The 15,395-nt window shown below is 38.0% G+C and overlaps 2 protein-coding genes across 3 annotated transcripts in view; one reads left to right on the top strand and one right to left on the bottom strand.

Annotated features, from left to right (window-relative positions):
* The window catches only part of itprid2 (ITPR interacting domain containing 2), a 34,865-nt gene extending 30,378 nt beyond the window's left edge, over positions 1-4,487 (bottom strand). For both annotated transcript variants that reach the window (XM_026294881.1, XM_026294882.1), the window contains exon 1: positions 4,352-4,487. The gene's annotated coding sequence lies outside the window, so the exon portion shown is untranslated. The remainder of the gene's footprint in view (positions 1-4,351) is intronic.
* A 3,828-nt stretch (positions 4,488-8,315) lies between these two features.
* Positions 8,316-12,932, top strand: neurod1 (neuronal differentiation 1). Its single transcript, XM_026295861.1, has 4 exons — positions 8,316-8,396; positions 9,994-10,250; positions 11,286-11,515; positions 12,010-12,932. Exons 2-4 carry the CDS (start codon positions 10,006-10,008, stop codon positions 12,570-12,572), a joined length of 1,038 nt encoding a protein of 345 aa, XP_026151646.1. The 5' UTR covers positions 8,316-8,396; positions 9,994-10,005; the 3' UTR covers positions 12,573-12,932.
* The last annotated feature ends 2,463 nt before the right edge of the window (positions 12,933-15,395 follow it).

Below are 15,395 nucleotides of genomic sequence, written 5' to 3'. Positions count from 1 at the left end.
CATCTGTATTTCCAGACAGATGTTGCAAAAACATTATAGTAGTACATAAATGACAGACAGGTGGCAATAAATGACAGCAAGCACCATGACATGTGCACAACACAGATACAGCAAAGAGTGATTCATTCTAAACCCTGTCAAATTCAAATGAACCTAAATGAAAAGTGTGTGGTCCATCCTGGACAGATAAAACCATGTAACGATGTTTTGTGGTGAGGGGAGAAGCTAGAAGAGACTTTTTTTATTATTGATGACCGAGTTACCCACACTGAGACCTGCTGAGATTACACACACACACACACACACACACACACACACACACACACACACACACACACACACACACACACACACACACACACACACACACACACACACACACACACACACGGAGACACAACAGCCCATGTAAATGAATAAATGAACAAACACTAAGGCAACCAAAACATTGTGGAAAACAAGTATATGTACTACAGTAATGTCAACGTGAGAACAATATTATAATGTGGAAGGTGCCTGAATGCACATCACTTTAAGAAGCTACCGTGAGTTTCAGCTTGTTGTTTCGTGCACAACTTCATTTGTGGTTCACTCATAAAGTTGTTTTCTGCCACAGCAGTCACTGTTTCAAGGGAAAATCTCTAAGCGTACACTACTCTCACAGCAGACAAACATGTGCCTTCATGAGTGTTTCCATTTCCCAATATTTTACAAATGATTGGTCTCACTTGCATTTTTTAAGCAAACAAAACATTTGCATGGCAGCTTCTCTGCCAATCGTTACTGGTTAAAATGGCAAATGTCTCTGGTGTCAGGGTATATCAATCATCGCTAATTAATGTTATTTTGTGAGTAACTTAATAACAGCCAAAAACAAATTTGTCTGTTGTCAGGTTTGTTCGTTCAGCCAAAGATCTTTTGTGAAGGAAGAAACTCCACCCTGTGACACCACCGTACAACAAGAACTGAGCATTTTTGTTATTCAACAATTCAAACACAATTAGACATCGTCTTAGTTCATACTGACACTGAATTAAACAATCCGAACACTTTTTCCACAATAGTGGGAATATTGTGGTTTCTTGCACTGGAAAGGTTTATGTTCAGCAGCTGTCAGGCAGCATCCAAGCGACTTTCAACACACAACCACAGAGCCTTTCCAAACAAGACCATGACAAGAAAAATAAAGATATATAAATGTTGACTTTGATGCAGCTTCTCTGAAACAACTTTCAGGTTTCCAGAGGTTGATTGGATAGAAATGAATTGAAGCAAACAGCCGCATAAATCCAAAAACTGATGGATGGTTAAAGAAAAAGACGTACATGAACAGGCGTTATCCTCAAGCACTGTCACCAATGGACAAAATCCCAAGAGAGGAAAGACATGTTTGAGATTTTACTTAGATTGGATGATTATTTTCATTATCAACTTGTTTTAATCCAATTAATTACTGAAACTATTACAGTGAGGAAAAAGAGGAGCATGCTGCCAAATCTAAATGAACGTGTGAATCAGGAAACGAGTGTTTAGATAGAAGAAGAGAACAACTTCCTGTCCGAGAGAGCGACAAAGGGTTAGGGTTATTTTTAGACTTCGCTTGTAAATGTCAAATAAACTGGAATGTAAGAAAGCAACAACAACACATACAGACAGTGTGCCGGGAGTGAGTCCTCATACAGTTAGACACTCCCGCAGTCTTAAAGCATCAGTCTTCAGAGAACAGTTGCACTCAGGTTGGACTCAGTTATTAAAGTATTTAGTGATGAAAAACTGCTGCAAATTGAGCAAATATTTCCTAATTTAGAAAAAAATAACTAAAATATATATTTTATGAAGTTAGTTGTTTTTTGTTGAATCTTAATTTAACATTATTGACTTTGAGAAGTTTGGGTAGTTTTGTTGAACAGAAACAGTCTACAGCCATTATCAAACAGCTGCTGAGTAATTTACTGTAAACTGACTGATTTCTAAATTAACTTGCTGCAGCTTTACAGTACGTACAGTGTAAGCCTGTTTAAAATGGACATTATGCACTCCTGCAATAAAGTATGAAAAGTGATGATTCACAGTTTTGTCTGTTTTATATCATTACAAACTGAACGTTTTGAGAAAAGTTAACCAAGTGACTGCATGAAATGTCAAGTCTGTGTGCAAGTTAACCTGTCGACCGAGACAGAGCCCAGACTCAGAGGGCAGGGACTGTACAAATGAAACCACACTGTTACAGTCTGTTTCCTGCAGTCTGGACACAGCAAACACTCCAGCTGCTCTGACACTTGAACCTTCATCTCGTTCAAACACAGTTAAATAACAGTGTGGGAAACAGAGCATGTTCACATTATTGTTACAGACAGAAACCCAACAAATCCTCTAACTATTATTTTTCACTTTGACGTTGTGAGCAGCTGTCATCACAACAAAGTGAAGAAGACGGCAGAAACATCAAAGAGGTGGAAGATGACTGTAAATACATTTACTTAAGTACAGTGATGATATTCAAATATGAAGTATCTGTATTTTTTTTTTAGTATTTACATTCTAAGGCTCATTATACTGCTACGCCACTACATTTCTGAGGAAATAATCCTTTTTAATTCACTAGTGTAGTTTATGTTATTTTACAAATTAAGATTCTGCAAACAAAACATTAAAAAAATACAGATACACAGAAGTGTAGCGCCCAAAATTCAGCTTAGGGACTTAACAGTCACTTGATTAGTCAATTATCAACAAATACTCAGCACCTGTTTTTTTTTATTTTTTTTAAGTATGGAGATATCACCTGTCACCTCTGATGGTGTTTTTTACATAAATATATAAATTAGTACAACATATAGTATAGACACTATAGATACTGTATACACACAGAGAAGGATTACTCTATTGTAGTATTTTCACTTACTAAGAGTAAATAATCTGAATTTGTCTACCACCACTTATGTACAATTTTGAAGTACTTGTACATTAGTTTTATTCACTGCTATAAGTCTTGTCCACAATATTTCCCAAGAAAACTACTGTATATTGTTAAACTGTTATTTTGAAACAGTGTTAGAGTTCTTTTTTGTAGTGAAACTGTATTGTATTTTGGGTTTTAAAAAACAAACACTAACAGGGTTAGTTAGTTAACCCAGTATTGTGGCAGTGCGATTATAACCCAAACTAGATTAAGTTCAACCTTGTGATTTAATTTAGATACTGTTATGTCAAAACTACAGTATCTTGGAACAATCCATGGCTCTTTGTTAGGTCATCGCAGGTGTCGCAACTTCATGCGTAAGGTAATTACTGCTGCTAAATAAATCTAGGGCAGTGAAAGTACAATACTACCCTCTGGATTATGATGTATAAAGTATAAAGTGATACCTGTAGTTATATTTAGTTACAGCGTTTGAGGAATTGTGCTAAGTTACATTTCACCACTCATCACATTTCACCAGTCATTGTTTCCTCTGACACAAGCTGAAACGGCTTGTTTGTCAACACACACACACACACACACACACACACAAACACACACAAACAACACACCAGTGATGGTCCAAAGTAACTTCATTACCCAAGTACTGTAGTTGCGTATAATTTTGAGGTAAGTATTTCCACTTTATGGTACTTCATTGTTCCACTGCAGTACATTTCAGAGAAAAATAAAGTACTTTTTACTCCCCTACATTTAGCTATTAGTGCTTAAGTTACAAGTCATTGATATTTTCAGAGTATTGAACCAAAGTATAATCACATCAACAATATATCTAATTTATAACCATAAATAAAACTGTTGTTTATAAAGTATCTAACATCCTCACTTTTATGAGCTGCAACATTAAAGTCATGTACACATCAATGAGTAGAATATGTTTCTGTCACTCTGCAGTACTTCTAATTTTGGTGTCTGCAAGTACAGCCTGTGTAGTGAGTACTTCTACTTTGAATGCAGGACTTTCACTGGAAACTAATGTATATCAATACTGTGATATTACTGCTTTTACTACAACTACTACTACTACTACTTTTCTCTCTGCTTATACACAGTCATGAAGCCATGTCTCGTAGATGCTGATCTGTCACTTGTGAGGTGCAGCGACTCTAATCTACTAATTTATGTTTTATAAAAATAATTTAAAAGCGTTTTTAGAGTCATCATGTGATATTAAACTTCCCTCTTCTGCTTTTAGCTCAGACTAACTTGTTTATCCTGTTCAGTTGCTCTGTTTCAGACGCACGACACGACTGAGCAGTCGTAGTAAAACTCTCTACAACTCATAACACAGAGTACTACAGTACTACCACCTTCAGAAGTACAATAAGCGGTATTGCTGTCAATGCTGTGCGCGCTTCGGTAACTCACCGTCATGTTTCTCCGCAGTTTGTAACTCAGCTCCCAAACTGTCAAAGTTGTCCAAACTTTTCTAAAAAACACTCCAACATTCCTGCTTCCGCTTCCTGAAACCACCACCAGCAGCAGCAGCAGCAGCAGCAGCAAAAGCAGCGTGGGCCGACAGGAGGAGGAGGAGGTGGAGGCGTGTCTCCTGCAGGCTGCAGCGGAGGAACACCGACACCTGCCGGACACTTCCTGAACTGCAGCACCCGCATTCAGTGCAGTGATAATATATATATAATATAATAGCAGACAGGAAGGGAAGCGTCCAGTGATGCAGGATCATTACAAATGATAATGGTTATGGTGATTAATAATTCAATATTACACTTAAATCACTTTAAACAAAAGGCAAATACCAGCAGCCTGTACCATAGTCAGTTTATTAGGTACACCAAGTTTTAATTAACAGACACTAGCCTAACAGTCCTGCAATATGATGCCTTTCTTGAATTTCCCTTTGGGGATAAATCAAGTCTTATCTCTTCTTATCTATTCTAACTTAGAGGTGTTTCAGTTATTTTGTCCAACCCATATTGTGTGCAGTTACAATCTGATCTAGTTGAATCCCCAATACTTAAAGACATGTCTCTTTGAATTTCATCCAAACCAACAGTGATGATCTGATGCTGTACTGTAGCAAGATTTCAGAATTAAAAAATATTTATTTGGTACATCCAGTCAAATGACAAATGGAGGCAACACTTCTATGTTCAAAGTACTGACACATAAAGGCACAGAAATATAAGACTATGCCCCAGGAAAGCAAAAATATGTGATACTAATAAATATGTTATATTATTTATCACTTTCATGGTACAATAAATGGAAATGTGGAAAGAAACAAAAAGGAAAGTTGTGCTTTTATCTGCAGGACCAACTTGTAACCAGCAGATGGAAACCAAACACCAGTGAACTGTGATGATCTTTACTGAGGTGTCAGTGATATAAACAAGATAATGATACTTTGGACAATGTAATGGACTGGGTGGGATCTTATAATAAATATGAATCTTATAAAGAAAGTTAATCTTGGCACTGACGTTCTGTTTTGACCCAGACTCCAGGTAAATCATAATTTTTCTTAAGTTGAATTGCACAGTATAAAAATACTGCCCTGCAATGAAAATCTTACTTAAGTACTAAGAGTAAAGTCTTAGCAAAAAGCTTAAACAGCATAATACATGCCAAGAGCTTTGTGTGTGTTTTCATTGGCTACTTCGATCTTTCTATGAATAAGATAATTTGACCTTTACCACACACACACACATAGACGTTGCAGTATAGAATAATAATTCGTATTCAACAGCGAGTAGCTTTGCTGTTTGTTCACTTCGCTTTAAATAACAAGCAGTTACTGACTTGTGAATTACTGTCACTTTGCTGTTGTATATTCTGAATTGTGCATCTTCAGACTTCTTCATGTAATCATCCAGATTATTCAGGTGTCTGTTTAAAATGAAAAAGCTCTAAAAACGTCATCAAACTCTGTGCCACGTGTTTTCTAGTATATGTGCTTTTATTCCTAAAATCCTAAAGTACAACCAGAGAGAGTTGTTGTAAAAAAAGTTCATTTCCTTCAGATGTGCTCTGTATATTCATTAATCCTGAGCAGAACAGCAGAGAGATTGATTGTGTGTTAACCATTAGCTGTCAGAGATGGACAGACACACGGGTCCTCTAATGTTGCCTGGTAACCTCCTAGCAACCACTTTATCATCACCGTAGCAACCTCTTCACTGGTCCAAAGTCCACTTCATCTTTCTTAAAGGCCGAATCTGATGCGCCTAGTCCAACTACAAGAGCCCGACCTAGTACCTGCAGTAAGAGTGTGTAGCACCTGCTTGTAGTGACTATAACAGAGTCCGAAAGCTACAAGTGTGTGATGGTTTATCAGCGTAACTGTGACTCATCTGGGTTAATAAGGACATCATCACTGACATAAATACTAATACACGACAGAGTCCAGTTCAGATGATTTGTTGGATCTACTGTAACATACAAATTTACAGTTACAATCAGGTGATGGTTAAAAACATAAATGGGAACTGAGACAGCACGGTCAGTAAGGATCTTAAATTGAATTATCTATAAACACAAGCAGGTGACAACATGATATAATTTTGATCATTTCTGTCTCAAAAATCTTTGCATACATTTCTCAACATTTTTGATCAAAGGGTAAATCCAACATTTATGTAAATGTCCAGACTTCACTGCATTTCTAGACTCACAGCCACTGAATACAGTGACGTAATTTTGGATGTTTGTGTGTGTTGGTGTTTCAGTTCCTTTGGCAAAGATCATGCAGTGACCACAGACAACTGCGTTCCAGCAAAGTCAGTGTTTGTTTTTCAATATTTATGCCTTTAACAAAAGCCATATCCAATCTTAGCATGCTAACATTTATGAATTAGCACAAACACAAACTGCAGTTAAGGCTGCTAGGGGTCATTAGTTTTGCAGGTATTTAGTCGCAAAAAGTCACAAGATTACCAAAGTTTCACAGTTAATTCAGACATGTACTGATTAGCACTGAATGTAAAGGCAGCTTTTTAAGAGAACACCCCATAGGGTACCTTTAATAATGTCTGGGTATGTTATCCAGATCAGGAAAAACTCACAATAAATCTAGAGAAAAAAAGCACAGAATACGATGTAATCCCAATGCTCCTGGACCAGTCAGATCACAGCTGGAAATGGTCTTTAAGTTTGGTGATATTTTATATTTTCTCACTGCCAACAAATCCCATGAAAAAAAATAAAAATAAAATTTAAAAAAGCTTCCAAATGAATTGTTCTTACTGCAGCAAAACGTTGACCAGAGAGTGTAAATAAATTGGGGTCGTGCACAGGATCATGTCAACCCTCTTGACCTTGTGGACAACTGCTACTACACTAAACATGGACAGACACCACAGAGCTGGAACTGGCTCAACCATTTTAACCAAATCCAGGTAAACCATCAACAGACACAACCTGTTATTGTTCAGAAGCTCAAAAATAATGTACCTACAATTTAAAAAAAATACTGTACTTTTGAATGGTAATTCCAAATTTTACAAAGAAAAGGTCAAAATGAGTAGAATAGAACGAAGGTTACAGAGGCACAAACAATACAAATGTAAATTTTGTTTTGCCTCAGATATTATTTATTTGGAAAATACTTCGACACCACAAGTCTGAACCTGTTCTGCATCAAAGTTATTTATAATGGCTTTAAAAATTAAGCTCATGAATAGAAAGAAACAGAGTGAAACACACCTAAAGTAGTGCTGCCAAGGCCAAAATGTCCCATGGGTGGGACAGTGTCTGTTAAAGGGAAAAGCTTTTAGGTTGTGCACGCCTTTGACTGAACCTTAAAGACTCACTGTAAACAATCTCACCCTGCTTTCCTGTGTTTATGTCTCTGTTCTTAACTTTTCAAATTTCCTTTAAAAAGGTGATGATCATTTAATTAAGGCTTTTTGCTGTTACTGTGCTCCTATTGCTTTTAAATGCATCATGTAAACACTTTGTGTATGACGTGCTATGCAAACACACATGTTCTGCTGAGTTTAGATGCTGAAGTAGCTGCAGATTCTGAGAAAACATCAGCATCACCATCATCATCATCCACAACAGCCACATTAAACCAGGATCCGCATGTAGTCACACAAACCGTGATGGATATGGTGGATGTGTGCGCGCATGCGTGTGTGTATGTGGCGACAGATGGTCGAGAGAGAGAAAGAGAGAGAGATGTTGGCTCATACGAATGGAAGATTTGTCACGTGATCCCCGGGGTTTTAATGACGTATGCACCATATGGCGCGTGCCGGGGGGGCGTGGTCGGAATATTCTAATTAGCCCCCGGGGCGCGCGAGTGTGTGCGAGTGTGTGTGTTGCTCGTATAAAAGCAGCATCCTCCCACACACACACCTCAGAAAGCTCAGAGCAGGTCACGCACAGTCACGCACGCAGATAGAGCGCGCGGGATGCGTGCGATCTGACGGACAGCGGCTCATTACAACAGGTACGTCTGAAACAAACTATCACTAATATCTGATTGATAAATTGCTGCTCTGATCGGCCCTCAGATGTCTGATGTGACCTTCAGGGCGTTAAATTAATATTAATCTGTTAACGCTTTAATTTAACTGAGAGTCGTTGGCAGTAGATTAAAAAAATACAAAAGACTAAAAAAAGAAAATTATCTGCTTTATTTCATTTTCAGCTTTTTATTAGACCATTAAAATTTAAAATTAAAAATCTCTATTTTTTTTATTGCACATATCATTTTTATTTTCTTCATTCCTGATATTATATTTCATATATTATTCATTTATTGATTGATTTGTTTATTTATTTATTTTTTTATTCGTGTTCGTCCGGTAGCTACTGTATATGTCCACTCTCATCCACCGGTTTGTTGAATTAACGGGAGCAGTCAGCAGAAAAACGGGAAGGACAGAAAATCGGATTTGATCAATTAAGATTCTCAATATAATTAAAAAGTTTTCCCTATTTCCAGTCGTTGAATAAACTAAAGATTTATTGTTGTGTTTTCTGATTCATTAGCTAAATATTTAGTTTCAGTTATTTTAAAGGATCGTCTGTCCCTGTGGGAAATCTTTTAAATTGATTCGCCTTTAATGTTGAAGTTAATTGAGCGACACTGCAGTTTATTAAAGAAACTGAATGAAGCTGGTTCCGTTTCACACTCGAATATCTGAGGATTTTTCAACATTTTTATTATTTTATTACCAGTTAAATATGAAATTAAATGTAGTGTTATCATGTAGTAAAACCTCCCCTGTTGAATTTGTAATTTAGACCAAATTAAATTGCAAATTAAATTAAATCTCTTATTTTTCCGTTTCATTTTTGCTGCACAGACACGCGTGAAGAATCGCACCTAAAATCACGCAATAACTTAAATCTTAGAACTATTCGTGATGTAAGATTAAATTAATTAAGATTAAAACTATTTGATTGCAATAATTTTAGTAAGGACTTGCTGGTTGATGCCTCTCACATTTTTAAAAGCACATTGTTCCAACTCTTTTTCTCCTTATTTAGATTTCACATAAAGAATCACAAGATGGTTTTTAATGCATGTCTGCCCCTTTTCATTTAAAAGAAAATAAAAGTTACAACCTTCATTCATCTCCAGGCTTAGCCCTGCTGATCCTAAGGATAGAAATGAACCACATATTCTGCTCTCAGGAGAATAAACCTTTTCATCAGTCAGTTCAATTCAGCTTCCTTCATCTCTAAGGTCATTGGATACACAGCAGGAAGAACATGGTTAATGACAAAACTAAGAGCAATTCCAGCCTAGAAGCTTAAAACTGGGCTATATGTGGAATTTGAAGGCTAATAACTGATAACTGTGGACTGAGTCCTGCTGATCATCTTTGATATGAATAAGAAAAACAACTTCCTTGCAAAATGCAAAATGAGTTTACAGCAAAATGTTTCATGACTTATTACAGTTTTTGAAAAAAAAAATGGAAATTTAAGTTGTAGGAAATTAGGCTGACATGGCTTGTGGAGATGATATAAAATGCTGCTGTAAAAAAAATCAATGTGTGCCTCAAACTATGAACATGTGAATATGTGTTTTTCAGAAAATCAGCATCATGACCAGGTCTGTGCGGGAGGAACAGGAGTCACTGGACTCGGAGGAGCAGCAAGAGCTAGGAGAGCCAGAAAGACTGGGAGGAGGAGCAGGAGAAGAGGAGGAGGACCATCTCCACCACCTGGAAGAAGACGAGGAAGACGAAGACGAGGAGGAAGAGGAGGATGATGAGGAGGAAGATGGCGAGAACAAGCCCAAGAGGCGAGGGCCGAAGAAAAAGAAGATGACAAAGGCTCGAATGCAGAGGTGAAGGAGATAGTTTTCATTTTGTGTTCTGAGTTTTAATTATGTTTAGTAAGATTATGTGAGCTCAGCTAAAATGAAAAAAAGAGTCTGTCCTGAGGTTGGTGCTAGAGGAAAGGTCACTCAGAGTAAAAGGGTTCATCCTCTGAGGAGCAGGATCAGCAGGTTTTCAAAAAGACATCAGGATCAAAGTGGATGGACAAAAATTTTACTAAGCAGGTTTGACATAAATATTCACTGTTATTTGAGGAAAAAAACAAAAACAGAAACATCACATTTTGAGGGGTGTGATCTAAAACTATATAGTTTTTTTTTTTCTTTTAACCTGCCATTTGACAGTAGTACGTCATTACCCTGAAGCCTCAGCCGTTCTTGTTCTATCTAAAAAGAACAGAAGCAGCAGCTCTCTTTGCTCTCATGGTCATACTGGATATTAAATTTTTCATGTGGGCAGAAACAAAACTAAATAATTAATAAAATTACTCTATAACTGCTGGATGTCAGTAATAATAACTATTTGCTAACAACTTTACCATATAACCATGAAAGGTGATGATACATTAGTGGTATTTCCACTGCCCACAAGAGGCCAAAAATCCAGTTTTTGCAGGTTGAAACTTAAAAAAAGATTATTTCTTAGAAAGCATTATAATTTAGAAATGATACTAAGTGGCTCCTGTCCATTTGAGCATCTTAAGAAGGTTCAGGAAGAACCAAAAATAACCTGCTTTATTTCAATTTGTATTGGTTTGTTAGTTTTTAAGTCAGAACTTTTGTATAAAGACTGGTATTCTAAGTGATGCTTGAGGTAAAATTGACATGGACTAAAAGACAAAAATTAATTCAGTCCCTCTTCTCACCTACTGTATTATTTCCTTTTTGCTGAAATACTGAGTGCTTCTGAGCTGCAGTGTTATTACTGTCTGTGCAACCAATAGTCATAGACATCTACAAATAACATGTACATTTACTCACAAGTAATTTGTGCATGCCGTTATGATAATTGCTAACAGGGCTAACAATAATGTGCTTCTGCAGGTTTAAGATCCGTCGTATGAAAGCCAACGCCCGGGAGAGGAACCGTATGCACGGGCTGAACGATGCTCTGGAGAGTCTGCGGAAAGTTGTGCCCTGTTACTCCAAAACCCAGAAACTATCCAAAATTGAGACGCTCCGCCTTGCCAAGAACTATATCTGGGCCCTGAGTGAGATCCTACGCTCAGGAAAGGCACCCGACCTCATGAGCTTTGTGCAGGCGCTCTGCAAAGGTCAGCCTCAAATAAAAGCAACAGAGATGTTTGGTCATAGGAAATAGATGTCACCAGAGCCAGTAACAAAACGTCATGATTTTCTTACAGCGCACTCTAATCCCAAACTTGGAAGTTCCACTAGGGACAAAACATATGAGTATATTTGTACTCAACTTTAACCTTACATATTAACATGTATTTTTTAATTCAGAGAAATAAACAAAATAGTTGGGGAAGGAAAATATGGCAGAATATAGTCAGACTAGCAGCTTAGCCACAGTGTTGCCTTAAGCTAAATGCTAACATGCTCATGCTGACAATGCTAACAAGCTGATATGCATGTTAACCATGTTCACTATCTTATTTTACAGTGTTAGCATGCTAATTAGCACTAAAATGAAAGTACCACTGAGGCAGATGTGAAGGTCTTTTATTTTCTGTGTATTAACTCATGTATGAAAGTATGAAATACATTAATTAGTACTGATTGATTACTGCCTCTCTGTTCTCAGGCCTGTCTCAGCCAACCACTAACCTGGTGGCTGGCTGCCTGCAGCTGAACCCCCGGACTTTCCTGCCAGAGCAGACTCCTGACCTGCCGGCTCATCTTCCCCCCGTCAGTGCTGCCGCCTATCCTGGACACTTCTCCTACCAGAGTCCTGGGCTGACAGCCGGCCTGCCCAGCCCGCCCTATGGCACTATGGAGCCCTCCCACATCTTCCACCAGGTCAAAGGTCAGCCCTACGGCCCTCTGGAGCCCTTCTTTGATGGTGTCCTTGTGTCGGACGGCCCCGCATTTGACCCGCCCCTCAGCCCGCCACTCAGCATCAACGGGAACTTCTCCTCATCCTTCAAACATGAGGCCGTCCCACCCGGCGACTATGACAAAAGCTTCTCCTTCAGTGTGCACTACGGGGGTGGAGGAGCTGGGGGCCATGCTGCCATCTATGGCGGTGGGGGCTCCAACCCACGGTGTGGTGAGCTGCAGGTGGACGGGCTGATGGGTTTTGATGGACACTCGCACCATGAGCGGCTGATGAACGCCCAGCTCAACGCCATCTTCCACGACTCGTGAGGAAGAGGAGGATGAAGGACTGAGAGACTGATGGAGACAGAGAGATGAACAGACAGACCACTATATCTTTCTTTCTGTCCTTCGTTCTTTTCTTCTTTCCGTCTGCGTCAGGCTCTACCATGCTTCCTCAGTCTGGTCATGAGGATGGTGATGTCCATGATGATGTCACACTGATGATGTAATCTTTTTAGCACTTCATCCTGTGAAGATGCTCTCTGAATGTTTCGTTATGATCCCTATTATCACTTAAAAATAATCAATAATCAATAAGCAATAATCTGGAGGAAACTATGCAATTTTGTTAAAACCTGGGCAATGCTCAGCTGATGATTCCAAATGTTGAAAGAATAAAGATTTCTCTATTTTTTGGTCAGTGTGTGAGGCAGCGCTGGGCCGGTGTTGGGCTGGCATTAAGCTGGCAGTGGGTCAAAGTGTTCATGTTGTTCATGTGGTTTTTACTTTTTGCTTTTTATAATGTTCCTGTAGCATTCTGTTAACATTTCATGTGACTCTTCTTCATATTTTATAAGATAGATGTTTATAAAGGCCTTTTATTAAAAGGAATTCAATATGATTTGTCCGAGACTCTGTTCATCAGCTCAAAACACAAAAACAAGTAACACGTCCCTTTAATCCATCTTATTGTGGTTGTATCCAGAGACATAACCATCAGTCAGTTTCTCTAAAATAAAAAGTTGACAAACCCACAGAAATTTAAGACTCAGCATAGTTCTGAAGGCAGTCGCAGCAACCCCAAACGTTACCATAACCATCTGGATGATAAACAATACAGTCCCCTGAATTACTGTGATAACAGCATTTCCGAAAGTTACAAGGTGTGCTTCTGTTTCCAACACACAGTAAAGATGCCAGTCCATCAGCTGCTTGGAAAGGAAAAGAGCGTATTAACTTGAGGATTATGAAAATATATGCCAAATATGTTTTTATAAGCCATTCTGGGCTTTTCAAACATCGCACTTTAAAAGAAACTGATGGTTGCTTTTGTGACCTGAATGTGAAGGTACAAACAGGTGCTGTCTCCAGGCTAAATTAGACCCCATTCAGTCCATGTTTTACAAGTGCACTTCAGTCAAATTAATTTTTATTCTGGATGTTGGAAAACATGTTTATGCATAAAACACTCAAATCAGAAAAATGATAGACTTTAAATTAATAGCATGTCTCCAGTGTCTCATAAATAACTAAACTATTTCTTTTGGTAGGGAAACGTTTGGGTTCAGCCATTTAGATGTGATGAGTAGGGGTTAGGGTATGCATTATATCAATGAGTGTCCTCACAAAGAGAGCTATGAAAATGTGTGCGTGTCTATTTGTGTGTGTGCGTGCGTGTGTGTGTGTGTGAAGGGCACAGATGTTCGTTCTGCAGGCAAGATTTTAATTTATGAAAATGATCTCATTTATGCATGAGAGCCCCCCTCCATACATACTGCTGCCCTGCTGTGTGTGTGTGTGTGTGTGCGTCTGTGTTTAAATGTGTAATTCAACAGGGACAATATGGTGGCCATATCCCACCATTTAGCCTCCCTGTTAACATTGAATAATAATAAGACAAAGTCAGGTTCTAGTATATAGATTGTTCAGACTGTTTAAATGAAACAGGATACACTCAGGTGTCAGTATATTGGGGACTCGGTAAACCTGATTCAGTCTAGTGCAACAGTCCTGTAATAAATTCTGAACATTATTACCTTCATGAAAGTGATAATATTCTTTGTTAAGATGTTTTAGTGATGTGTTGATTCAAACGCTGTTAAATTGCACTGTGTTCTATTTCTAGCTTCACTGGTATAAAGAGGAGGACTAAATTATACGAATTTCAGATATAAGGTTTACTGGATGTGTTAAAACACTAAGACAGTCACAGTAAAGGTGTTTTTAAAATAACAAATAACAAGACACTGGTCAGATAAATGCAGAGTCCTGATGAAATAAAAATAAAAAAATTTTAAAAAATTCCTTGAAGAACCAGAGCTTTCCTCTGCAAATGTTTATATTTGTTAGGACAAACTCTGGTGTATTTCCACCTCATGTGGACGGGTTGTCATTACACTCAGAATACAGCTACCGTACTGTAGTAGCAGCAGTGGTATTAGGAGTATTAATAGAAGTATTAGCAGTAGTCTTTGTGATAGAGGGTTTGTGTTTCAGTCTGTTGGCTGATCATAACGCTGATTAATGCAGCTTAGACTCAGCCATCTGTCATCAACACACATGCTGTGTGTGTGAGTTGTAGCTCATAATATGGTCTTTATATCACAACCAGGATTGACACTGGCCAGCAGGTGTTAAAATCACACCTTCAATAATCAGAAACAATAAGATATTTTTATCTGCAGGTAATCAACACTGGTGAAACTCAAATAACTGAGTTAACTGGTTACCAACTCTTAAATTTTCAAAGATAATTATATTCATTTTTTTTGTGTATTTGCCTGTTTTAAAAGCTCTAGACCATCCTTTACCAGTAGATAACCACCTAAACTGAGGTTGGTGCTTTAATAACCCACACGAGTGAAATTAAAGTAACCTGAGACAAAAAAAAAAAGCCTTTCAGCAACATGTTATTAGCTCCTGGGAGAAAACTCAATTTTACTGGTACTAGTACTTTAAATTGTTTATATTCTACAGTAAAGTGGGAAAACACACTGATTTAAAAAAGGGGGGTGTATAACATTTTCTTGCCCTTTCATCCATCTGTGATATCTTGCATAATTTTAGAAGATGTAATCGATACTTCAAATACAATGTCCTGATACTTGTGCTGAGTATGTTTCTGCAGGACTTTTACTTGTAATTAAATAT

This window comes from Mastacembelus armatus, chromosome 21 (genome assembly GCF_900324485.2).
Source record: "Mastacembelus armatus chromosome 21, fMasArm1.2, whole genome shotgun sequence".
Lineage (NCBI taxonomy): Eukaryota > Metazoa > Chordata > Actinopteri > Synbranchiformes > Mastacembelidae > Mastacembelus > Mastacembelus armatus.
This window is presented reverse-complemented; position numbering and strand designations above follow the sequence as displayed.

What these genes read in the sequence shown, in the direction of transcription:
- neurod1 (XM_026295861.1), top strand. Translation starts at nt 10,006, where the DNA reads ATGACCAGGTCTGTGCGGGAGGAACAGGAGTCACTGGACTCGGAGGAG. An exon ending in ACAAAGGCTCGAATGCAGAG is followed by an intron (nt 10,251 to 11,285) that starts GTGAAGGAGATA and finishes GTGCTTCTGCAG; the next exon opens with GTTTAAGATCCGTCGTATGA. An exon ending in TGTGCAGGCGCTCTGCAAAG is followed by an intron (nt 11,516 to 12,009) that starts GTCAGCCTCAAA and finishes CTCTGTTCTCAG; the next exon opens with GCCTGTCTCAGCCAACCACT.